The sequence below is a fragment of the Peromyscus eremicus genome, chromosome 1 (genome assembly GCF_949786415.1).
Source record: "Peromyscus eremicus chromosome 1, PerEre_H2_v1, whole genome shotgun sequence".
NCBI lineage: Eukaryota > Metazoa > Chordata > Mammalia > Rodentia > Cricetidae > Peromyscus > Peromyscus eremicus.
The window spans coordinates 74418729-74443040 of record NC_081416.1 but is presented as its reverse complement, the minus strand read 5'-3'; the positions used below and the strand labels follow the sequence as shown (position 1 = coordinate 74443040).

At 46.1% G+C, this 24312-nt stretch overlaps 1 protein-coding gene across 1 annotated transcript in view; it reads right to left on the bottom strand.

Moving 5' to 3' along the window:
- Rusf1 (RUS family member 1) overlaps positions 1-24312 on the bottom strand; it is a 25628-nt gene extending 1316 nt beyond the window's left edge. The window contains exons 1-12 of the mRNA XM_059266094.1: positions 23953-24312; positions 23625-23739; positions 16297-16342; positions 14902-14934; positions 14696-14801; positions 11583-11684; positions 3368-3438; positions 3100-3284; positions 2960-3017; positions 1534-1604; positions 467-610; positions 288-365 (exon numbers count right to left, since the gene is read on the bottom strand). Coding sequence (XP_059122077.1) covers positions 288-365; positions 467-610; positions 1534-1604; positions 2960-3017; positions 3100-3284; positions 3368-3438; positions 11583-11684; positions 14696-14801; positions 14902-14934; positions 16297-16342; positions 23625-23739; positions 23953-24246 — 1303 coding nt within the window. The 5' untranslated portion in view covers positions 24247-24312. The remainder of the gene's footprint in view (positions 1-287; positions 366-466; positions 611-1533; positions 1605-2959; positions 3018-3099; positions 3285-3367; positions 3439-11582; positions 11685-14695; positions 14802-14901; positions 14935-16296; positions 16343-23624; positions 23740-23952) is intronic.

The window sequence follows — 24312 nt, the reverse complement described above, 5'->3', positions numbered from 1 at the left end:
AAACACAGGCTGGTCCAGCCTCCTGCACTACTTGGGCTCTGTTGTTGGGATGATCTATGGCAGAAGATGAGGCTAAAATTTCATTTGCGTAGTTAGAGATCAGCTACAGCACATGGAAAGGGGCAGGATGAAGTAAGTGCTTTAAGAGCAACTTGGTTTATAGACTATCAGTATCAAGAGAGCTTCAGAGACCGTCCTGCACACCAATCCTGAAGGTAGGGAACAGAGACCGAGGCTGAAGATCCCAGGCAGGGCCTAAGGCTGAAGAAGCCCGGAGCTGGTGTTACCTTTCAAGAACTTTGGGAACAGTGTGTCCAACACCCGATGTGTCTCCCTGACGAGAATCCAGCTTTCTTTCTTAGGACCTGGTGGGTGTAAAATCAGAAATTCTCATATCCTCATCGAAACAGCCAGCCCATCCCTTCTCACATCTGCTGTAATCAGCACTAGACCATGAAGCTCTTACCAGCCCGAGCCTGCTCCCTCAGCTCCGCCAGCTCATTTGGAAGTGGTCCATCTTCCTGCAGGGCTCCAAGAACCAGCCCATGAGTGGCAGCCCTTAAGACAGCCTCAGGGCCTGCTACTTGGCTCAGAACAACCTGGACCTGGTCTGGAGAGACCCAAGGGACAAACAAAGATCAGACAAGAACTGTTTCTCAAAGCCGTCCACTCATCTTTCTGATTCACTCATCGGCCTGAGGCCACTGCCAGGCGTGGAAGTCCCACTCTTCCCTTCCCAACTTCAACTTGAGTTGCCTCTTCAGCCAAACTCAAATGCTCAATTTCCAAGGACAATTTCACAGTAGCTCCAAGAGGAAATTTCTTTCACCAGTGACAGTTAACACCCTTAACACATCACAAATAATCAGCGATCCTAAGGACTGGTTTCCCTAAAAAGGACCCAGGGTAAGAGACAAAGTGATCTCCAGAGAAGCCAATGGGCCACAGTCTTATTTGAATATGTTACAATGTACAAAGAACTATTTACATAATCACCCCATTCAATCCTTAGAAAAATGCCACAAGTAATAAGGCAACTTGTGGGGCTGGGGATTTAGCTCAGTGGTAGAGCGCTTGCCTAGCAAGCGTAAGGTCCTGGGTTCGATCCTCAGCTCCAAAAAAAAAAAAAAAAAGCGACTTCTGTAGCTTCATGTTATAGATCACTGGTTCTCAACCTTCCAATGCTGCAGCTTTTTAATACAGTTCCTCATGTTGTGGTAAGCCCCAACTGTAAAATTATTTTCATTGCTACTTCATAACTGTAATTTTTCTAGTTATGAATTGTAATATAAATATCTGATATGTGACCCCTGTGAAAGGGTCATTCGACCCCCAAAGGGGTTGTAACTCACAGGGTGAGAACTACTGTTATAGAGAGATACAGTGAATTCATTAGGCATGAAGCTATTAATTTGAATGCGTCAAAATTTTAGTCTAGAGCACTCTCTAGGGCACTAGGCAGACTCCCAACTGTCCAGAGTGAAGGCCTGGAGTCAGGGGAGTCAGTGAACTGGGAGGAGGTGGCACACTCACTTCGTGACTGGTTCCAGCAGAGGAGGTATGGTTCCTGATGCCCTTCGACCAGCTGCTTCAGCTCAAAGACACTGATGGAGAGAAGAGCGCACTGGGGCAGGGAGAGCTGGGCAGAGGACCCGCTCGGACACACTGCGGCTATAACTGACCTTCTGCCACTGCCCATTTCTTCCTAGCTATTACCTTACCCCACTCCCACACCTTCTCCGTCCTCTATACAGTCCTCCATCTTCCTGTGCGCCACCCTTCCTTCATCTAGAAGCATCTCTTTTGCTGAAATCATTATGTAGTTTTGCATGTGCACATCATGCATACTGATCACTTAAACTCTCCCCATACCTCCCACCCCTCTCCATCTTCCTTCTCCCCACAAATCTCTCCCTCATATTTGCTGTCTATTTATCTTGTTTTGTGGCCCACTAAGATTAAACCATGGCCTTCTTTATGACCGGGAACCTGGAGCTATAGTTAAAGCCTGGTGGGCTCATCAGTGGATACACGACTAAAGACAGTGATTTTCCCTTCTCACAGAATCCGTTAATAGTGAACAGTCCTCCTCCCTGGCTGGCTGGTAGGGCCAGCCTTGTGTGGGTTTAGTGCAGGTGACTTCAGCTGCGAGTTAATGACTGCACTGGTTGTACTGTGTGGTGCTTAGTTTTTGGCAACTGGACACAATCTAGAGTCACCAGAAAGAAGGGACCTTTGTCTGTGAGATACTGTCTTGATTGATGATTGATTTGGAAAGGACCAGCCCACTATGGGTGACACTATCCTTACGCAGGCAGGCAGGGTTGTGTAAAAAAGCTAGCTGAGCATGAGTGAGCTAGTAAACAGCGTGGCTTCTGTCTTAGTCCTGCCCTGACTTCCCTCAATGATTGTGACCTGGAAGTACAAGCCAAACAAACCCTTTCCTCCCCAAGTTGCTTTTGGTCATGGTGTTTATGATAGCAAAAAAGTACACCAGATCATACCAAGTGTAGAAAAATGGTGTTTCAGAGCTCTTTATCTTATTTTCCAGATCTTACATACTTCCTGCCCCTTATTCCACAATTTTCCATGAGCCTTAGAGGGGATGGTGTAAGTGACTGGTAAGGAAGGTCTACATCCTCAATTTATTCTGTGCACCTTGGATGGCCATGAGTTTCTGCATTCACCACTATCCATAGGAGAGGCTGAGGGCTGCTTTTGTCTATGGGTATATACAGAGGTGTTTACAGGGCAGTTTGCTGCTAAGACACATCTACTCTGTTCTAGTCACTGCTTCCCTCAAGCACTCGGGCTGATCTCTAAGCCTGTACAACGACAATAAGAAACCTAGAACAGGCTATGCAGTAAAACCTGACCAAACATCAGTGTGTAGCTGAAAACGGGCATATGTGGGACGTGTGGGAAGAAGCGGCGAGGCAGGGTACACTGGGCCACTCACCTGGAGACCAAGTGGTGTAAGGGAACACCCAGGGACAGAGACAGGGATGGCCAGAAACCTGTAGGAAGCTGTAGTCAGAATGCTCAGGCAGAGGGGGAAGTCTGGGACACAGGGGACATGAGACCAAAGGGTTGGGTCACCTGTCCACAATGGCTCCATCTGATTGGCTGAAGCAGGCTCAAGTACTTCTCCCGTCTGAAGGAAGTGCTTTAGGACCAGCTGCAGCCGGCTTTCGTTCAAGGTCTCCAGGACGAGGGCTCGGACTGCTCGGTAGTTGGCATAGATGTGGAGCGCAGTCAGGAGGATGAAACATCCAAGGCTGAGGCTGGGGCAACAGAGTCAGGTAGCTAACATACACAGGAAGAGGCTGAGCTGGGCGTCTTTGCCCCGGCCTCACTCCTGGCTTACCTGGGGCAACTGGACACCAGAGGAAGCATCAAAAGGCTGGCCAGGAGCCCTGCTAGGTTCACCACTGTCTCCTGAAAAACAGCAGAGAAACTGAGCATTAGAGGGCTTCCCTTCAGGCAGAGGGGCGGCCTTGGGATCCTTTCTGCTTCAGAACCAACCAGGGCTCCCTCCCTTAGTGGGAGTGCCAACTACATTTTTAATGTTTTGGGGAGTGAGCGGCTATTTAAAAGATGCTGGGAATTTCTCTGCTCAATAGACACAACGTCCTCAGAACACCCTGGGACATAACTTTGTTGCTTCCAAGAGTCATCTGAATTCCTACACTGGGCACTCTTGGCTGTGCACAACTGGTTTTCCACAGTGTGTTGGGAAAGGTGGATCCCTCTGATTGCTTGGTATCCAATACTGGCAACAAGGAAGCACAGGAAGACAGGAACAGGCCTTGACCTTGGCTTGTGGGCCAAGGAAACCAGAGCCCTAATGAAGACATCCTGGGGTAAAGAGCCCTGCTGCCTGCCCCAGGGCATTATTCAAGAGTATGAACTGGGGTGCCTAACTACTGGGGTTCTGGGAAAAGCTGGTCTTGGCACACAGCGCCCCCCCCCCCCAAGGCTCAAGAGCTCTTTTTGCTCCCAGCTTTCCTTGCAAGGAGGTAGGCCAAGGGAACGAAGGCTGCGTATGAAGTGGTAAGCCAGGGATGGAGGGCTGAGGAGCTTGGGAACAGAAAGGCCCTGCTTTGGTAGGTAGACAAAGTCAGTTCCAGCAGCCGCGTGAAGTGCAACAACACTATGTGAGCATGTGAACGCAGGCACCTGGAGAAGCTACCTCAAGACAAACGTGAAAGGAGCCAGGTTCAGAGGGAGACTCCCGCCTTTCTTTACCTTGGCGTCATCCGACAACAGCATTCTCCAAACAGTCAGAGACATATGAAGGTGGTGGTGGTGGTGGGGGGTGTGTGTGCATGTTCACGAAAGAACACACAGCTTGGCTGGGTGCCTTGTGAACTCTTGCCTCAGCTCCACAGCCCACTTCCATTCTTGGTAGACTTTTACCCCTTTTAAACAATCTATTTCTATTCCAGGTCTAACTTACAAGTTGTGATGTTTTTCTCCATCTTCCCTCCTGGAGACTGCTGGGATTTTTCACTTAACTTGTACTGTTTTTCTCTTAAGGTCTAATTAGATCATCCTTGAGCTTCCTTCTCAATCTGTTTCTAAACTTTCATTACTGAGACTTAGAACCCTCACAGGGAACATTAGTTTCCCCTGTAAAATGTGGTAACCCAGGAGGGACTCCAAGGGGGCTCCTCAAAGATTCAGCTCCCTGTTGTCCAGATTCCCTTCGAAGCACTCAGTCCAGGCTTTATCTTCTGTTCTGCCTCAGGCCTGGAGGCTCGGTGCCCAGATCTCGGGTGCCCACAAACCTGGCTGATTTCTGTGAGGGCTGGAGCTGTGACAGCAAAGCCCTATATGAGGGTCCAGAGCCCAAGTGAGGGTAACGATGGCGGAGCCCCCGCTCCCTAGTGGGCCTGCCTTTCTGAGGTGGGTGATGGGGCTGCAGGGTATGTGAAGTAGCAGTGACAGCCAAGAGGCACACCCACCCAGTGTCCCCAGTGACCCTGGCGATGCACTCTGCCAGCGTTCATTTGCACACCCCCGTCTTCTCTACATCCCTTTTGTCCCTCTCACTCTTTAATCTTAGACCCACCCACAAGAGAAGCAGCTCTGGGCACAGAGGCTGCTATGAGCTGTGTACCTGACCCCAAGGGTTCAGGCAGGCGGGGCCCAGGCAAGATGAAAGCATCACAAAAAAGTGCTGAGGCTTGAAATCAGGATCGACTCTTTTAATAACTTTATTTAAACAAAATGCTATCTGTGTATTCCTGACAATTCTGGTGATGTCTCTTTTGCTTTATAAGATCTATAAAATCAGACTGTGACCATGCCAAATACCTCCCTCTCATTGGTAAACAGATTTAGAATTGGATCAATAGATTTTTGTGGCCCAAATGGGTTATGTTTATTATAATCTTTTTTGTTTTGTTTTGGTTTTTTGGGACAGGGTTTCTTTGTGTAACCCTGGCTTTCCTGGAACTCTCTCTGTAGGTCAGGGTGGCCTCAAACTCACAGATATCCTCTTGCCTCTGCCTCCCAAGTGCTGGGATTAAAGGCGTACCTTTACTGCCCAGCTATTATAATCTTAATAGTGATAGAGACATTGTATATTGTTTAACTTTATGTCCTGTTTATAGTCAATTCACACCCAGATGGTCCTGTGAAACTCTTAGCTCCAACTACCTGGGTCCCTCTGATCACCCTCCAAGGCCTGAAGTTAACAGGAGTGGGAATCCCAAATTCCCCAGATCCTGCATTTTGCAATGCCTGTTCTCCCTGATTTCTCTTCCTTTATTCTCCACCCCTCGGTCTCTGCCCAGGCACTCCTTTATTAAGAAGGGGTTAATGTCTCCCAGTGTCCCCACCACCATATGATAAAGTGAATGCTAATGCCACTCCTTGCAGGATCTTACTGCTTACAGCTCCGAACGTTGGCACCTGCCGGTGCCTCCCAGCTTACATTTCTTTTTTCTACAGGGACAATTCTTAATGGGGCAAGGGCTTACAGTCTGGGGTTCTATCTCAATAGACTCAAGGACTAAGGAGTGGCACTAGGAAAGATTAACTCTAGAACTGAGTAGTGTATTTGGTGACTTGTGGTCTTGATCCCATGTTACTCAGGAAACCTAGGTCTTTGTAGCTAAGAGAACTCTGGATTTCTGATTCACCTCAGTAACAGGTGTCTTCTCCGTAACAGGAAAACAGTTATCCTTTATCTGCATTACTACACACACACACCTCTCTCCAAATCTGCACTGGGCTTCCAGTATTCCCTGCCCCTGGTAACCATCAAATGTAGACAGTTTCTATTCAAATGTATCCACAGTGTATCCAGGTATAAAGAGTAGAAAGGCCAACCTGGCCTCCACTGGTTTGGGGTACATGAGCAGTAAAGCTACCTTTTAGTGAGAATTCCCTATTTATCATCTCAAAAAAGTCTACATAATTGAGTTTACATAACTAAAATTGGAAGCATTATGGGAAGGGGACATACATAGTAGAGAAACAATTATGTAACTGAACCTATTAATCAAAATATTGAACAACCCAAACTATGCCGGTTAGTAATCAGTTCCTCCTTTCCTTAGGCCCCATAAAAAAAAGACACCAGGCTATATCCCAGGGTCCTTGAGTATTTTCACTGTGGCCAGCTGTCAATCTTGACTGCGTATCCCATTTTAATCTGTATGACAGCTTAGTTCCAAATAAAGTTATCTTGCTTCTTGTGCACATCTCTGCGAGCTCTAATTTCCAATTCTTGAGCTACGAAGCCAAGAACCTGAAAACACTCTGTCCAGTCCCCAACCACTGATGATAACACCAGTACTGCCTCTCACCTTACACTTGCTGCTATGACATGCTAGGACGAAGCCCTAAAATGCAGAGAAAAAGAGCCTAATATTTTACTGTAATCTCTGGCCTCAATACAAGCTGGTGAATGAAAAATCTGACCAAAAGATAAATCTTAAACTTGAATGCCTTCCCATAGCTGGATTTATTTTGTACAAGTCAAGGGAAGTGATCTAAAGCCCCACTGGGCACACTATGAGGAAAGAAAGTTTCATATACTCCAATGTCTATAGCACGTCTTGGAGGTAGGGGAATGCCTAGACCCTCAGGAATAATTACTGTCCATGTTCCTTTTTAATCATACACCCTCAACAAAAGCTGGGCAGTGTCTCTGGAGATTCCCCCAGCAGCAGTTGGCCTCATCTAAGTCTGCGTCCTATTGTGACTCTCTGTTTGTTGTCTGACAGTGACTTGGAGACCCCAGTTCCCTGCCCCACTTCAGAACAGGTGCCGCATTCGTCCTGTTGCCTGCCCAAGGGGACGCTCCTCACACCAGCTGATTCCTCTTTTTTCTTAAACTGCACAAAGACTATTCCTAACTTACTAGCTCAAATAACAATGTTTTTCTAAGATCTTTCAATAATACAGGATTCTCAGCAACCCCACCCCCAACTGCTGGACCCTACCCTTTCCATGTTAAACAGCAATGACCTGAAAAACCCATCCCTGGGCTGGGCAGTGGTACACACCTTTAATCCCAGCACTCGGGAGGCAAAAGCAGGCAGATCTCTGTGAATTCGAGGCCAGCCTGGTCTACAGAGTGAGTTCCAGGACAGCCAGGACTGCTTCACAGAGAAACCCTGTCTCAAAAAACAAAACACAAAACAAAAAACCCATCCCTGACTCAACCTTCTTATAGATGCAAGGTTCTAGGCACACAGACAGAGGGCAGCCTAACAGATTCACCAAGCACTAATCTTGCTCCCTCTAAAGCTATAGAAGGGAACTTCTGAACACCTGATTGTAATTGTGTCATGTGTTTACAAGTGATTAGCAGTATGACAGTCTATGTTAGGACAAGTTGGGATGGAACTCACTCTGTCCCTAGAATTCGAGTAACAGGGACCACTTAGATTTTTTTCTTTCATCCATTTTCTTCTGTGTACTTAAAATAATTGTATGTGTATTATATATATATATATATATAGATATATATATATATACACACATATATATATCTCACATATATACATATATATATATAAACACATAAATGTTATCATTAAAAATTTTGCAAATAAATAAAAATCTCATGCTGGAAATTTAAATTTATTTTTAGTCTTGGCATACCTTAAACTGTGTTTTAGCATATATTAAAAGGCCTTATATGTGTGTATTTATAAATTAAGACTCTCATTGCTTTCTTTTTTTTTCTTTTTTCTTTTTTTTTTTTTTTTTTTTTTGGTTTTTTGAGACAGGGTTTCTCTGTGTAGCTTTGCGCCTTTCCTGGAACTCACTTGGTAGCCCAGGCTGGCCTCGAACTCACAGAGATCCGCCTGGCTCTGCCTCCCGAGTGCTGGGATTAAAGGCGTGCGCCACCACCGCCCGGCTCTCATTGCTTTCTTAAAACCCGTTAAAATGGTATCTTTGGGTCTTTAAGTTACTTCCTAAAATCTTAAAATGCTATTTGTTTATATAAAACAAACAATTCACAATCTAGGTTAGCTTGCTCAGGATATAACCAAGATGACTATATTTTTAGGTCCAAAGGCATTAATAATGAATACCTTACATTTCTACAGCTAAGTTTTACCTTAGAACTATACATTATAAAGCAAGAACTGTTGCTGGCCCCCCTCTGCACTCCTCTACAGATAGAGCTTTCTAGGTTCTTATCTTGTCCAATTTAAAGAAAGTCACATAAGCCTGTTCAAAGCCTTACCAATAGTCAGGTCACACTCTGATTTTAAGATCCACGATCTCTGACTTTATATTAAAGTCACGTCTGTAAAAACTTATTTTGGATTAAGAATTGCTAGTTCTACCATAATGTGATCTAATCAACAGTTGAACCTAAGACTGATGAGTACAGAATCTGGTATTATCTTTACAAGCAACTGTGTTCACATATGCTTGTATTTTTATAGTTTACGCAGAACCAAACTGTTTTATAAGTAAATGGTCATATTAATTAAAACTACTAAATTTAGTCAAAATTCTTTTTGATTCATATTATAACTAAAGTTTAAAACCAAAAAGGAGTCAGACAGTTTTAGCCAAACGCTAGCTTGTTAATTGTTCAGTGCTGACCTGGAAGGGGTCTAAAACATCCTCTGCTTGGGAAATAAACTGGCTTTTAGGACGTGATGAGTTCCACTCCAAGCCTTACTCCGGGACAACCATCTCGTCAGAAAGTGACTCTCCAGATTCTGCTACTCTTAAAATCTAAAAACTGGGACAATGATTTAGCCCTGGGCCTTTAGCTTTTCTCAAGCAATTACTATACTGAAAAAGAAAGGTTATGTTTTATCAAAGCAATTGCTTATGGTTTCTACTGAATGTGCCAGGCCTCTAACCGAAGAACAGACTCTAAGTTGGGTTCATTAAAACAAAATCTGTCCTTGTTAACCCTCTCTGGTGCACCACCAATGTATTCTAAACCTGCCTTGATTTGTGTCTTTCTTTGTTCTGTGAAAGTATAAAACCTCAGGAAATTGCTTCCATATTGGAATATGGAATTCGGAGGAACCTAATTCTGTGTTCCTGGGCAATGGTTACTTAAAGTGGCTCCAGAATGAACTCTCTTATTTCCTTTAAGATGACAGCTGTGGTTTTTGTGTTGACAGTTGCTGCCCTTCCTTACCCTGGTGTCATCTAACAAAGCCTGCAAAGCACAAACGGGAGGCTGCCATAAAGACCACAGACTGCCTGGCTGGCTGCTCTCTGGAGCCTTTCCTTCGCTTGCTAGTCACTTCCATTCTCGGGAGTGCTTCTTCCTTTAATAAGCTGTTTCTTGTTCACGCCTAACTTAAAGGGCATTAACCTTTTCTCCAGCCCTCCTCCAGGAGGCTGCTGGGATTTCCACCTAACCTCTGCTATGTATTTCTCTTAAACTAATTATTTCTGAGCTTCCTTCCGAGTGTTAGGTCTCAGGCAGTCTACATGTCCAGACATGAGCACAAGCTGGACTATGGAAGGATTTCTGGTATTGAGATAAAAGGCATCATGCCTCAGGAACCCATGAAACAGGTTTTCTGTCCCCAGAAGGAGGCATTTCCCTAGCCTCAGGCAGAAGGGACCTCTGGCTCTCCACCGATATGCACCTGTGGGTTTCATGTCAAGTCCATGCTGACCTGCAGCTCCTGGTCCTTCTCACAAGTACCTGTTACCCATTTCAAAGCCCCGCACAGCATCCTACCCTTTCTTTACACCCTGTCTTCCACTGCTGCTAGTCTCACTGTCCCTCTCTTGCTATCTCACTGTCCCCTCTCTTGCTATCTCCACTATTCTTTCCCGATCTCTCGCCTCTCTTGCAGACAGCCCTGGCCATGTCCAGTCTTCCTCTTTTCTGTTACAGATTCTTCCAGATGTCTCTGGATATTTTCTCTCTCTTATCTACAATAAAAACCTAGTAATAAAAAAGAATAAAAACCCTAATAATAAAGTGACCATTTTAGTGGTTTCTTCACTGTTCCTATCACATACACTGAATCTGCTTCTAAATTCTTTTATTAATGAGACTAAGCACCTCCCAAAGGGAACCTCACTTTCCCTGGCAACAAGTAGAAAGGGGGAGGGGGCAGCAATGGGACTGAGCACGTGGTCTACAGTGCCCTGGTGATGCATTTCTGCCTCACTGAGGTTGGGGGCTGAGGCAGGCCGGGAGCCAGGGAGAACTAACCTGAGAAGCTGGGAGATGCTGGGCGAAGGGCCTGGCCTTCACTTCATCAGTCCAACCATTTCCCGGGAGGAGGGACTGGCCCATGAGTGTCTGGGTGGACTTGGGACTTTCTGAGCTTTAGTTCCTTATTTGTGAAATGGTCACAATGGGCACAACACCGCTGTAAAGTCTGGACTGAGTCCATGGAGGGGACACACTTGACATGCGATGAATGCTTTACAAATATTAGTTAAGGGTTGCTGTGCAAAACGATGTGAGGTAAGGACTGGATAGAACAGGTTTCTAAACTGATTCAACAACTACAACAAGGAACAAACAAATCAACAACAACAACCCTTCACATTTCTGGGGCCTGCCCAAGCCTTACATTCCCCATCTGTGAAACAAGGATCCAACAGTATTGACTTACAGCGTGGGCGTGAGTTAAATGAAAAAACCCACAGAGCACTTAGCACAGAGGTTTGGAGCAAAACCCAGTACCTTTGGGGTTCAGTCTCAGGGCTGTCCCTCTTAGTCCCCTTCTGCTCCAGGCTCCCACAGTCAGGGGGAAGGGTGCTAGGCCAGAAGGACCTTCCAAACTCCTAAGTGGAGGCCTCTGGCTGGCGACCCTAACAACCTCACATGCTGAGTACACCTTAACTTGCCAACCACATCACTACATCCAGCTCCCAGGGTGGAGCTTCGGCCTACAGAGGCAAACAGGCAGTGAGCAAGGGCTGAATCAGCTTGAACTCATCTCCAAAACTGGGATGTCAGATCTGTCCCACAGCCTGAGTCACAGCAGGGCACTGAGGTTCCCTACTCACCTCCCTCCCGGGGACACTCACGGGCCTCTCTCCACACTTCCAAACTGTTGCCTGTCCTGGCCCCTTCCCTACCTCATGCTGTCTCCCCAGTGCTCGATGCTCACCTGGCTGCTGTCCTTGGCTGACACATCAGCCATGTTGTTTCTTCGGGCCTGGTGCATGGTCAGTGCAGCTCGAGTGGCCCCGCCAGCCACACCCACAATGCACTGGGTGGGAAAAGAGAAGAGTGAAGGTCAGAGCCACCGTGGGCTGTAGAAACAGATCCTTCTGTGGATGAGCACATAAACAACTCAAACCAACCAGAGAATGGCTGGTCTCTGGTGACCCCTCTCCTCCAGCAAACACAGAATCTAGTCCTTGGCTTTTAGCTCTGACTCTCACATCTTTTAGGCACATGCTCCCTATCTTGTTCCATGAGAAAAAAAATGAAAGGCTTATCTGCCACTATCACCCTGTGGCCCTGACTATAGGGAATTTCAACTTCCTTTCTGAAATTTTTACACCCCAATAAGCCTCTCCACCGACACAGCAATCCAAATCAGACCAAATCAGACCAAATAAGAAAAAGTCCCAGTTTAATGGGTAAAGCGTTCCCGGGTGACTCTTCCACCCCCAACCCCCAAGGGGAGACAGGGGCGAGAGACCAAAAAACCATGTCTGGTTTTCTGGGGTGCAGTTTAAATACACTGTGGGGGTGGTCTTGAGCATCTCTGGGGGAGGAGCTGTGTTTAGCAGGACTTTCTGAGAGGCAGGGTCTGGGTGGAGAGGTGGGGCTTCCACCAGAACACTTTCCTACCCAAAGATCTATTTGCCCTTTGAGTCAGGGTCTTGCTCTATAGCCTAGGCTGCCCTAGAACTTGCATTAATCCTACCCCAGACTCCAACATACTAGAATCACAGGTGTGTGCTTCCACAGAGATCTTCTTTAAGACATACCTCCCATCTCCGTTTCTTACTCTGGCTGCAACCTTTCTCTGACTGAACAATGAGGACCAGTCTGGTCTCCGTTCTACCTATATGTAAGCCCTTTCTTCTCCCTGCCCCCGTTTAGGCCCATTTAGCCTTTCAGGCCAATCCAAGCTTACTCCAGCAGCCTGGAGTACGGCACTTAGACCTCTCCTGAGATCTCTAGATAGCAAAGCCAATAATAGTTACTAGTTTGTTGACTTCTCATCAAGCCTCTTGTAGATAACAGACAGGATGACACGCTACGCTAAAATACAGACACAGCTTCTTGATGAGACTCATACATAGCTATAAAAGTGGAGGAACTAATTTGTTCCAAATCAAGAGAAAAATGGTACAAAGTGAGGCTGGAATGACTGACAGGAAACAGTCTGGTCCAAGTAGAGCCTGGAAGTCTCTAAGGTCCCCAAAGAGCAACAGGTCAGATAAGTAACCAATTTGATTCCCTCCTTTACTATTTTTTAATTATTTATGTGTATGTGTGCATGTGTGTGATGGTGTACGCGTGGAGGTTGGGGAGAATTTGTAGGAGCCCCTGGTTTTCCTTCCACCATGCTGGTCCCAGGGACTGAACTCAGGCTGGCAGGCTTGGGGTTGCCATCTTGCTGGCCCAATGACTTCCACTTTCAAAGGAGTACTGGACTTTGTTAAGGACTAGAGAAGGATTATAACACCTAGGAAAGAACTGCTTCTCAGCAGAGGTGCTGACCAGGAGACGAGTGTGTGTGTGTGTGTGTGTGTGTGTGTGTGTGTGTGTGTGTGTGTGTATGAAGGGATAGAAGTAGGAGGAAGATTCCCGAGAACCGGGTGGAAGGTGTCAGTTGAGGAAGTGTGGATAACAGCCACCTTCTGGCTGCTGTAGCTGTGGATGGAGTGCTGGTCCGAGACTGAAACGCTACGGAGAGTGAACTTAAGGGGAAAGACCACGCCTTGTTCTAGTACAGTATTTGACAGTCACACAGGCCTCGGAAGCAATTTAGTGCCGAATTTGAGGACATGCCAGAAGCCACAACCCTTGATCCACAGCTCCAGCAGTGTTACGCTCCGGCGTTTCCTACCTTGGTAACAAAAGCAGGGGTGAAGGATACGGTGTGCATGGCATTTACTGCTTGTCCTTAAACAAAAAGACTGCTTACCCCCAAATACCAAAAGCGCTCACTTGGGTGTGGTGTTAACAGACCAGCCTTTGAGATGGGCCCAGAACTGAGTCGTGGAGCTTTACTGTGTCCTACATACCTGACCGTAGTGGGATTTTCTCCTGACCTTACTAGACCTCTGTTTCCTCAACAGAAGGAGCTGTGAGGGCAAGGTGAACCCCAACACAGAAGGAAAGCTTGCATTTGCTTCAGTGGCCCTTCAGTCTGTCCATCGGAATCGTGGATTGCTGTGTGTGTGTGATTTCTTGGCTAGACCAACCTCCCTTCATCATAAACCCCTCTCCTTCTGCAGGACTCAGCCACAGGCAGGGCCTTTCTACATCCCCAGACCATTTCCCATCTGGTATGCTCAGAACTGTGATTCCATAAATATCTGTGGAATTATGCATCATTTCCTTTAAAGATGGGAGAGTCTGCGGTCTGTGTCACTCATGCAGTAGGCACAGAAAAGATGCTTTACTAAAGAAAGGAAAGTAGCCAGGAAGCTAGTCCCCAGACACTGGTGTCAGACTACCTTCAGCTCTCAGCTCTGGGCTCCAGTACGGTGTGCAGTGGGTAGCTAGCTGTTCCAGCTTTGACCTTGAAACACTGCCCCCTAGAGTGACAACAGGTAACGGCCACACCTGCCTATGACCTGCCCCTGGGGCATGGCTGAGAGGGAGCCCCTTAAGACTCGAAGTGCATAAGTGTTTGGCCCTTCTGGATACCTTGTGGTCCTGGAAGCTGGATGGGACACCAAGCCAGAGTTCTCCGCTGGATGGTACCTCATCTCTCCCGGATCCTGTAACCAACCCCTATTGGCTATAAGTTATCCCAGAAATAAACCTCTCTCGATTACCAGATAAATTATGTGGAATTGTTTCCTTAATTACAGTAATGATGGTGTTCCCAACATGGCCTTGCATTGGCTGGCTGAGGTACAAGGACTGACTGTCCAGTCAAAGGAGGATCAGAAAATTTGTCTGTGTCTGACTAGAAACACATGAACTTTGTCCCTTTTTCAGAAGTGCCCTTCAGGACAGGGCCCAGGTAAGTCATACACAGCATCATTAAGGCTGATACCGCAGGTACACAAGTGCCCCAGAGGTGGGTACCTTGGCTAGGTTGCTGGTACTGACAGTCATGGTGAAAAAGATTGGGTACATGGGAGCCATAATCTCCAGGAACATGGCTATATCGTTGAGGACGTCAGCAAAGAGCCTAGGGGAAGGATCAGAGGTTAGAGGTCATAAAGAAGAAACTTCTATAATAGCAGACTCCCCCATCCTCTCTCCCTCTCCTCTCTCCCATCCCTCCTCACCTCCACTGCTTTGCGTTACAGTCCAATTTGCTCCTGTTGGGGATGAGAGGTTGTGTCAAGTTAGAACAAAGGAGAATGCTGCGGGCTCTAAGGGACTTGTCCTACATCATGGTGAGGTCTAAAGGGCTCAGGGAAGGAAATATACCGTCAACCAGAAGCTGTGGCCCTGTCACTGATAGTTACAGATCATCCAGCTGCTTTTCAGTATCCCAGAATCGGGCCAGGCCCTGCTGCAGCTTGATGAGAGCCCTTCCCAGCTCAGCTGCAGGGCAAGTTCAGGCCCTCTCCAGTGCTGGCTCCATTCCCCTTAGCAACAGACTGGGCCAAACTAAGTCACATGGTGTGCCACTTGCCTCTCCTCTGAAAAACCTAGGAAAGTCAGATCTGCCTGAAATAGGACCCTTAGCTGGGAGGACCCTCCATGACTGCTGGGTATCTCCCCATTACTGGCTCCAAGGAAAACATCCTGTTTACTGGCTGGTCTCTCATTCTCTGGGCAACCTTTGAAGAGGCTATTCCTGGATCATTCTCCTTTTCTCCTCTTCTTCTTGCTTCTTCAAAGGTAACCAGGCCAAAGTCCACAAACCTGGGACTGCTTAACACCACACTTGGTATAACAGCAAGTTACAGATAGCAGCCCAGGTTCTCTTGGCTCACAAAACAATGGGTGGGTAGGAAGGAACACCAAGAGAATGGCTGGGCTCCAACATCCAGGCCTAGGATATTTCTGTTATACAACACTGTGGGTGGTGACCTCTTCTGTCTCCATTCTACAGTTATTCTCTGACCCATGCATAAACACCTGAAGGCAATTTCTCTAAGATCCTTGTGTTAGGAGATGCTGCAGTATAGTCCAGCCCAGAAACTGCATCATTAGCTCTGGATCTTAATCTAGAATCTCAGTGGGAGAGGGGTCCTAAGCAGCATATATTGTATGTGCCCAGGGGACTTTCTGAACACATGGGCACTCTTCCCACTTAACCAGCCTGATGCTATGGTAAGAGGAAAGGTCTCGGTCCCGCCTCAGCAATTACAGAGTGAGTGGCTTGAAAAAAATAATTTCCCTCTTCTAGGTGTATTTCACATCTTGAAAAATGTCTTCGTCATCTTCTTTTCAATTTGGGGGGAATTGATCCAGGGCCTTACCCATGGCAGGGCAGATGCACTACATCTGAACTATATTCTGGACTTGCATCTTCAAAATGCTCAATCCTACCCAAAAAGCTTACGGAGACTGGAGATGATATAAAATGCAAGTGGGACACAAAATGTTAAGCACTTTGCATAGATTTTTTTTTCATTGAACTCTCTATAACAAGCACAGGCTTGTATTATTACCAATGCCACTGGGAAGCACTACCAGAGTCAGCTGACTGGGAAGAGAGACAAACTTACCCCTTCCACCAGGCAAAGATGATGCGGCCCAACATGCCAGTGGAATCTGGGGATGAGAAGAAGGCATCGTAAGGACAAGGGAGGAACTCGGGAGCTGCAGGACAGACGGACACTGGCATTGAACTGGCTGATTCACTTGCAGCCACGTTGCTCTTGGGAAAACATCTGGTGACAAGCTCTAGACAGAGTTAATACTGAGGGGTGAGCTGAGGTCGGCAGCTCTTCGGTATGTACAGGAGGAGAACTACGTGCCCGTGTACAGCATGGACAGGAGATACTGTTTGCAACCTTGTTAGACAGGCGCTCTGTAAGGTGAGCTGTATCCTCAGCCTGCAATGCGGTTAGGAACAGCAAAATACTAAAATGATGCAAATGTTTAAGGGCAAGGGGATTCACAAAGTCTTGGGAGATCTACTCAGTGGCAGATTAGACAGTAAAAATGACACGAGCCAGCTATTAACAAAAACACAGATAAATACTTAGTATCATAATCTTGTATGAAAGACTAATTCATAGAAACTACAGACAGCACAACATGCTTCTCAGGAAGCTCTACATCTACAGTGTTGAGGAACACACAGCTATTTGGCACAACTATCCTAAATTTGTCTAGTCTGTAGCTGTTTCTATAACAAAATGGTAGAACTGAGTAGCTTTGCTGAAGGTAAAACTGTCTGAGCCACAGAAAACATCTGCTAATTCAGCCTGTCCCTCTGTGGACACAGCATCCATTAGCTCTAGTGGGAGGACTCCAGGGAAGGAATGTTTTAGAATCAGATAGCTGGGAGGACTCCCAGGGTGGCACTGGGAAGGACACACTGAAGCGATGGAGGATTCCATCTTGTTTGAGTTTGAGGACAGAGACTCTTAAGCGGAGAAGGCTGTGAGAAAGCAAGCTGGGAGTCCCTGCCATATACAACTGTAGGCAGAACCTCCCCCTTTCTTTATTAATAAGCACGTTCAGCCCTTACAGAGCCTCCATGCTTGTGTGCCTTCTACTACACACACTGAACCCTGGACTTGAGGGATATGGGGGACTACCATCCCTCACTACCACAATCTTTCAAAAGATACTATGTGCATAACACTTTCCTACTCAGTCTGCTCTAATTCTCCATTTCTATTGCCTGGTCCTGGAATCGCCATCAAAGCAACTTTATGGGTATCCTACTTTCTAAAAGTCACTTGAACGTCTTCCCTTCAAGCACATTACATTATAAACAAAATTCTTATGTTTGAGATTTTTATATTATACCAATTTTTAATTTTGAACATGGCAAGATTACTATTACTGATTCAGAGGGAGTCACTGGGACAGACTCCATTTCTTCCTTTTAGTTGCACACTTACATCACCAGGGCATATATCCAACTTGGGCCATTGACAGAAACGAGGGGAGGTCTGTGGATCAATAGAAGCAGTCTCTAGGGCTGGAGAGTGGCACTATGGGAAAATAATGACATAATGTCCTAGCTATTAGCTGAAAGTCAATATTGTCTACCAGAATAGGAAACTTAATTCTCATCTCTTCTTCTATGTTTTTTAATTTGCAGATCTAGAACTTTCTCAGTCTTACTGATGAATTAGTAATCACCTGTCCATAAATTATCTGTGGATCTACTGTAAAATCCCTGCAAAAGAGTGGCAGTTAAGAACGGGACACACAGCTCGCAAACTGCCTTTGCCTGATGGGTTTCTGACCCCAACCCATTCCAGCGCCATTGCCACACCTGCAGGCCGACATCGAGATGTGTAGTGTGTGGCACCACCTTTCAGTTGTCCTGACCCCACCAACCCCCACAACATCTCCACACTTGAAGGTCCAGCTCCAATCCAGCAGCTCATTCACCAGCTGTCCCTAGCCTAGCTTTGGTCTTGCAGTTCCTGGACCAGCTCAACCTAAGGCAGGCCATAATCTCACATCAGACACACAACCAAATAAAGAAGTCCACATGTTCAGGTCACATCATGAAAACACAGCAATACAAAAGGTCAATAGAGTACATCCTCACTCAAATCCAGTAGTCCTCCAGAAGTGTTCTCCAGTGAGAACTACATGAACCCAGGAAACCAAATATAAAAGAACCACAAACTTTAGTAAAGAATTCAAGCAGCTTAAGAAAGACTCAAAGAACAGCTCAATCACCGAAAGAGGATAACAATAAATGCCTGAGTGATGTCCATGAAAACCCTAATGGAGAAAATTCAGTATCTGAAATATTAATTCAGTGAAGAGATATAAATATTGATGAGAACTCAAGCTGAAATTAAGATGGAATTGAAAAGCTCAGGAGGGAAGCCCTGTAAGTGTAATGGGTCAAGTAGAAAGTAGAATATCAAGATCCGAAGATAGTGGAATTAGACCACACAGACCACAAAGAATATAAAAAAATTAAAACCATACAAAAGGAATATGCAAGAACTGTGAGACACCATGAAAAGACCAGGTCTTTAAATTATAGGAACAAATATACAAGAACCCCAGGACAATGGCATAAACTAGATCTTCAACGGGGTCACAGAAGAAAAACTCCCTACTATAAGGAAAGACACAACCATACAGATACAAGGAGCACACAGAACACCGAACAGACAAGACTGGAGAAGAGACTCGCAGGACACACTGTATTAAAGCACTTAGTACACAGAACACCGAACAGACAAGACTGGAGAAGAGACTCCAGGACACACTGTATTAAAGCATGTAGTACGCAGAACAAAGGGTGGGTACTGAAAGCATCAAGAGAAAAACCCACGTCACTTATAAAGAAAAACCCATCAGTACAACAAATGGTTTCTCAATGGAAACTTAAGAAACGAGAAAAGCCTGGGGCAATGCACTTGACCTACTGCCAACCTAGACTCTTATACCCAGCAAAACTATCTACCATAGTTGAGGGTGAAGAAACAGGCTGAAAGAACTCATGTAAACTAAACGAGACATACAGAGAATACTGGAAGCAATACTTTGGATTGAAGAGAGGAATCAGCATAGCTGAGACTATAAAAACAAAAACAAATGAAGTAACAATTACTGAAACACTGTTTATGACTAAGATCACAAACAGAAAAAAACAAAGACATGGCAACAATCAACACATACCTTTTAATAATAACTTTAAATGTTAATAGTTTCAACTCTCCAATCAAAAGGCATAGGTTTAGCTGAATAGATTAAGAAACAAAATCCACCTGCCTGTTGTCTACAAGACACATCTCCTATCTTAAGACTGGGCAAAATCTTAGAGTGAAAGATTGGGAAAAGTATTCCAAATAGAAACAGAAGGAGCACTTCCAAACTCCTTCTAAGAAGCCAGTATCACTCCAATATCAAAACCAGTAAAGACACAACAAAAAAGGATAACTACAGGCCAATATCCTTCATGAACATAGATGAAAATCCTCCATAAAATACTTGTAAACAGAATATAGGTATATAACAAAAAGATCATCTACCATGATCAAGTTGGCTTTATCCCAGAGATGCAGGGATGGTTCAGCATATATCAGCCAATAAATACAAGGACTAACTCTCACAGTGTCTGGAAGAAGTATGTAAGGCACCAACGGAGAAAAGTAATCAATAGTCTTACTCAGCTGCAATACCCATGAACCACAATGCCTAGAATGGCATGATATTCCTAAAGCTGCAATAGTGGTACTTATATTCTGGGGGTAACCAACCAATTGGACTTAAGTCCTGCTCAAAAATAGGAAATTCATGCCTGGCAATTTTTTAAATGATTTTTTAAAACTTCATGTGCATCGGTGTTGTGCCTACATGTTTGTCTGTATGAGGGTATCAGAATCCCTGGAACTGGAGTTGCCATGGAGGTGCTGGGAACTGAACCTAGGCAGGACCCCTGGAGGAGCAGCCAGTGCTCTTAACTGCTGAGCCATCTCTTCAGCCCCTATGCCTGGTTTTGTAAACAGAGCCCAGTTCCCATGCCCAGTGAGGCCATAGACCCTTGAGAAGAACCCATTGATTCTACTTCCCTCAACCATGATAATTCCTAACTGCATTCTAAATACTTATTCTTATACCTATAGACAAGTAGCTCTCATCCCTCATAAAAAAAAAAAAAAAAAAAAACCACCAAAAAACAAAAAAAACCTTCTTTTTACAGCAGATGGAGATCATTATAGAAAGCCACAGTTGGTCAAAATACAGAGAAGAGCTGACCATTGAGTACCCAGCCTCAATACATCTACAATACAACTCCTACATCTAAGGCTCCGGGAACATCTCAGAAGAGGAAGCAGGAAGAGTGTAAGAGCCAGAGGACCAGGATGCCTGCTGTGAGACTGTGCCTTCTTTGTATGACAGGGAAACTGAACTCATGAAATCTCAACAATATGGTTGCCTAAACAAGACCTGAGACATGGTGCCAGCTGACATGCCGGCACGGATGGGGGGAAGTTCACAAGGCTCCACCCTAGGTAAAGAGCCACAGGCAATTCACAGTTGCCGAGAGAGAGATCTGTCTTCTCCAGGGATGTGCTCCCTGATAGATTATCCAATCCCAACATTAAACGAACTCAGTGTGTGTGTGTAACAATAATAATTAAAAAATAAGAGGCTGTGAATTTTAGAAGTGGGGGTTGGTGAAGCGAGAAGAGAGGGATAAATTATGTAAACACATAATTTATATGATAATTTCACATATGAAATTCTTATAAAAAATAAAAAAGAGACACAAGAGTCACTTGGCCTGGGTCTGCTTGGAGTTTCTCTATCTGAAAAAATGAATAATGTCATTGAGCTGGCTATAGCAGGCATTGAGAGACAAATTATATGTAAGAGGGCAAAATGCCTGGCCTATAGTAAGCTGTTGAAATACTAACTGCTAGTGATATTACTACTGTTGGTTACAACGATTAACATGGTTCCAGTACAGTAAGTGTATTAATTGGGGTTCTACTGCTGTGATAAAACATATGGGCAGGAGCAGCTTGGGGAGGAGAGGGCCTGTTGGCCTATGTACCCTGGGTCACAGTCCACTGAAGGAAGTCACGGCAGGAACTGAAGCAGAGCAGGAACCTGGAGACAGGAACCAAAGCAGAAGCCATGGAGGAGTGCTGCTTACTGGCTTGCTCTGCTTGCTTTCTAATACACCCCAAGGACAACCTGCCCAGGCATGGCACTGTGCAGTGGGCTGGGCCCTTCCACATCATTACGAAAGTTCCCACAGGCTCAGACCAATCTTAGGGAGGCATGTTCTCAACTGAGGGTCCCTTTTCTCAGATGACTTTAGCTCATTTCAAATTGTCAACAAACAAAAACCACCAAGCAAAACTAACTCGCCAACCAATCAGGACAGTATGTGTCTGAAAATGATTACAACATACATTCCAAAGCCAGGTACAGGAGTACATGCTTACAATTCCAAGTAAAGACACGGGGCTTATCTCCAGTGATAGATGGAGTTCTAGGCTAGCCTGGACTACAGAAGATCCTGTGTCAAAAACAAAGCAAGCAACCAAAATTCCAAGGGTACTTCTTATGTGGGGCATATAAACATCTCACCCTTGAGGGAAACAAGCTTCTCAAATCCTTTCTAACTAAGAGGGCTTCTTTTAACATGGGTAACAGGCTCTAAAGTGCATATCCTTTCCTATCTTAAAACAGTCTCAGCTCTTCTTAAACACTGTTAGACATATGCAACATGTTGGTGATAAGAAAGGGATGCTTAGAAATGACACTAAAATACTGACCCAGACTTCACCTGCAGTTTTGAAACTTGGCTAACAGGAGAACAACAGAAAAGATAAAGCCAAGCACAGTGTGATACTGTGAAAAGGACCAAATCACCTACATTCAAATCCAGGCCCTACAAGTGACCAGATGTGTGACCTTGGCACTTCTATCCCCAGGTATAAGGTGGGGAAATCTGTCCTACAGCTGCTATGATGTCTAATCAGCAAATGAAAGACTCACATATAAAAACACGGCCAGCAGCTATTATTATTATTACTGCCATTATTAAAAGACAATGAGGACAAGAAAATAATCGATCGCTTCTGCTTTAACATGCCCTCTCTAGAGGTGACCCCTAGTTACACAGTGTGCTCAGTTCTAATAGCTGGGGCATAAACAGAAGCCTCCTCATCTCCAAAGGGTCCAGGGAGGCTCACCAAAGACATGGCCAGGCCGCTGAAAGAAGAGGATGTGCTTGCCCCTAGGTTCCATTTAAATACCCATGTGTAGGATGTTCGGTTCCCAGGGGTCCATGGAAGAAAGAGGGTCACTCTAGGATGATTTTTGGCCTTTGAGGCTGCAGGGACTCAGCTTCTGGTGAACTGACTGACTTTAGCTTTGCAAAAGGCTTTTTTATTGTTATACAATTTACACCTTAGCAAGCCGATTTCTGCATACCAAAGCCTCTTCTCTGAAGCTCCCCAAAGAGACAAATTCCAAAGCAATTCCCAGTCACAGGACATCTGAGTTTTCTGAGTTCTCCCACAACCAAGTTTTGCACAGGCTGTGAACCTCTAGGAAACTCTCCTCAGATAAGATTTACATACTTCAAACAGAAGGCAGTGGACACAAAAGGCAGATCAAAGCCCGGGTGCTAACACACTGGAATCAATCCAGCTGCAGAGCTCTTCAAGAACTCCCACTACAAATACCACTGGGAACAGCAGGCAGGAACAGAGGCCACAAGACTGAGCCACAGGCTCTCCTAAACGTGAAACAAGTGACATTTCCCTTTTCTCTGCTTAACTCTCTAGGTGACATGGTGCTATCTTTTTTTTTTTTTCTTGGTGATTTTTCCGGAAAGCTGTACCCTCCCAGCACATGGTTACTGTAATCATTATTTACAGCACTGTCTTCTACCCCAGAGGAGTCGGAATACATTTTAGCCTTACCAGTTTAGGACCAGCTACATGCCCCTTTCCCCACTTGAAGTTTCTGATTTTCACCATCCTGAGAAGCTGGCAGCTTTGTGTAATAAACCCCATTTTTATGCAACCCTGCATAAAGTAGGTTTAAAGTTAATTTAAGGATGAGGGACCCAGGTGACTTAGAGATTCTGAAGTTTGCAAGGGTAACAAGTTGTGTCTTTTGGGCTGATTCACTGATGACCGTATTCCAGCAAGGGGCAACGAGAATACTGTTCTAAGCATGGGGACACGAGGCTTCTGTGTACTGTCTCACCAGACAGCAGACCATCAATAAACACACACCAGAGCCACTGTTGGGGGTCAGAACATTGCGGAACCGCAGGACTAGGATTTGCAGTGGAGAAAAAGGAGGCCAGAGAGAGAAGGCGGGGTGGGAGTGTGTGTGTGAGACCAACCGGTAAGGCTCCCGGGGTCCAGCTCACCTTTCAGGAGCCAGGTGGACGTGGCAGCTGAAACAGAGGCTTTTGCGTCGCCTACCCCTAAGCCCTGCAATACTGCCTGGGTGGCTAGGGAGCCCGAGAGGCTGGAAGCAAAGGCCTGGAGAGAAAAGAAGTGGAGTGAGGAGTGGTCCCAGGAGCAGGGGGGCCTACTGTATTCTACCAGCTCTCACTGGTGCTGTGTGACCTGGAAAACTGTCGGGACTCTGCGGTGCACCCCAGCCTTCCATGTGCAAATGCACCCGCAGTGGCCTGTTCCCTTGGTCCCCAGCTATACCACCGCCCCTCTCCCCCGGCAGTCGGCCAGCCGGACCTGCACGGAATCCCACAGCTGATAGGACAGGTAGTCCGGGCTGACGCTATCTGGGAAGCCCTGAGGCAGCAGCACGGCTCTGAGCCCCGAAAGAACGGGCAGCGCTGCCCAGGGGCCCCCGCCTCCACCCGCGTCCTGCCCGGGTTTCGCTGTCGGGGCTCCGGAGAGCCAGCCCCACCGCCGAGCCCCGTCCCACTGCAGGCTGCCGTCGGCGGCAGCGTGGCAGCCGCGCGGGGCTCGGGAACCGAACTGTTCCGTGCACAGCTGCACTCGCAAGCTCGCAGACTCAGCCATCCCCAGGCTCAGCCGACCGGGATGTCCAAGTCCAACGCGGCAAAAAACGAGACGAACTACATTTCC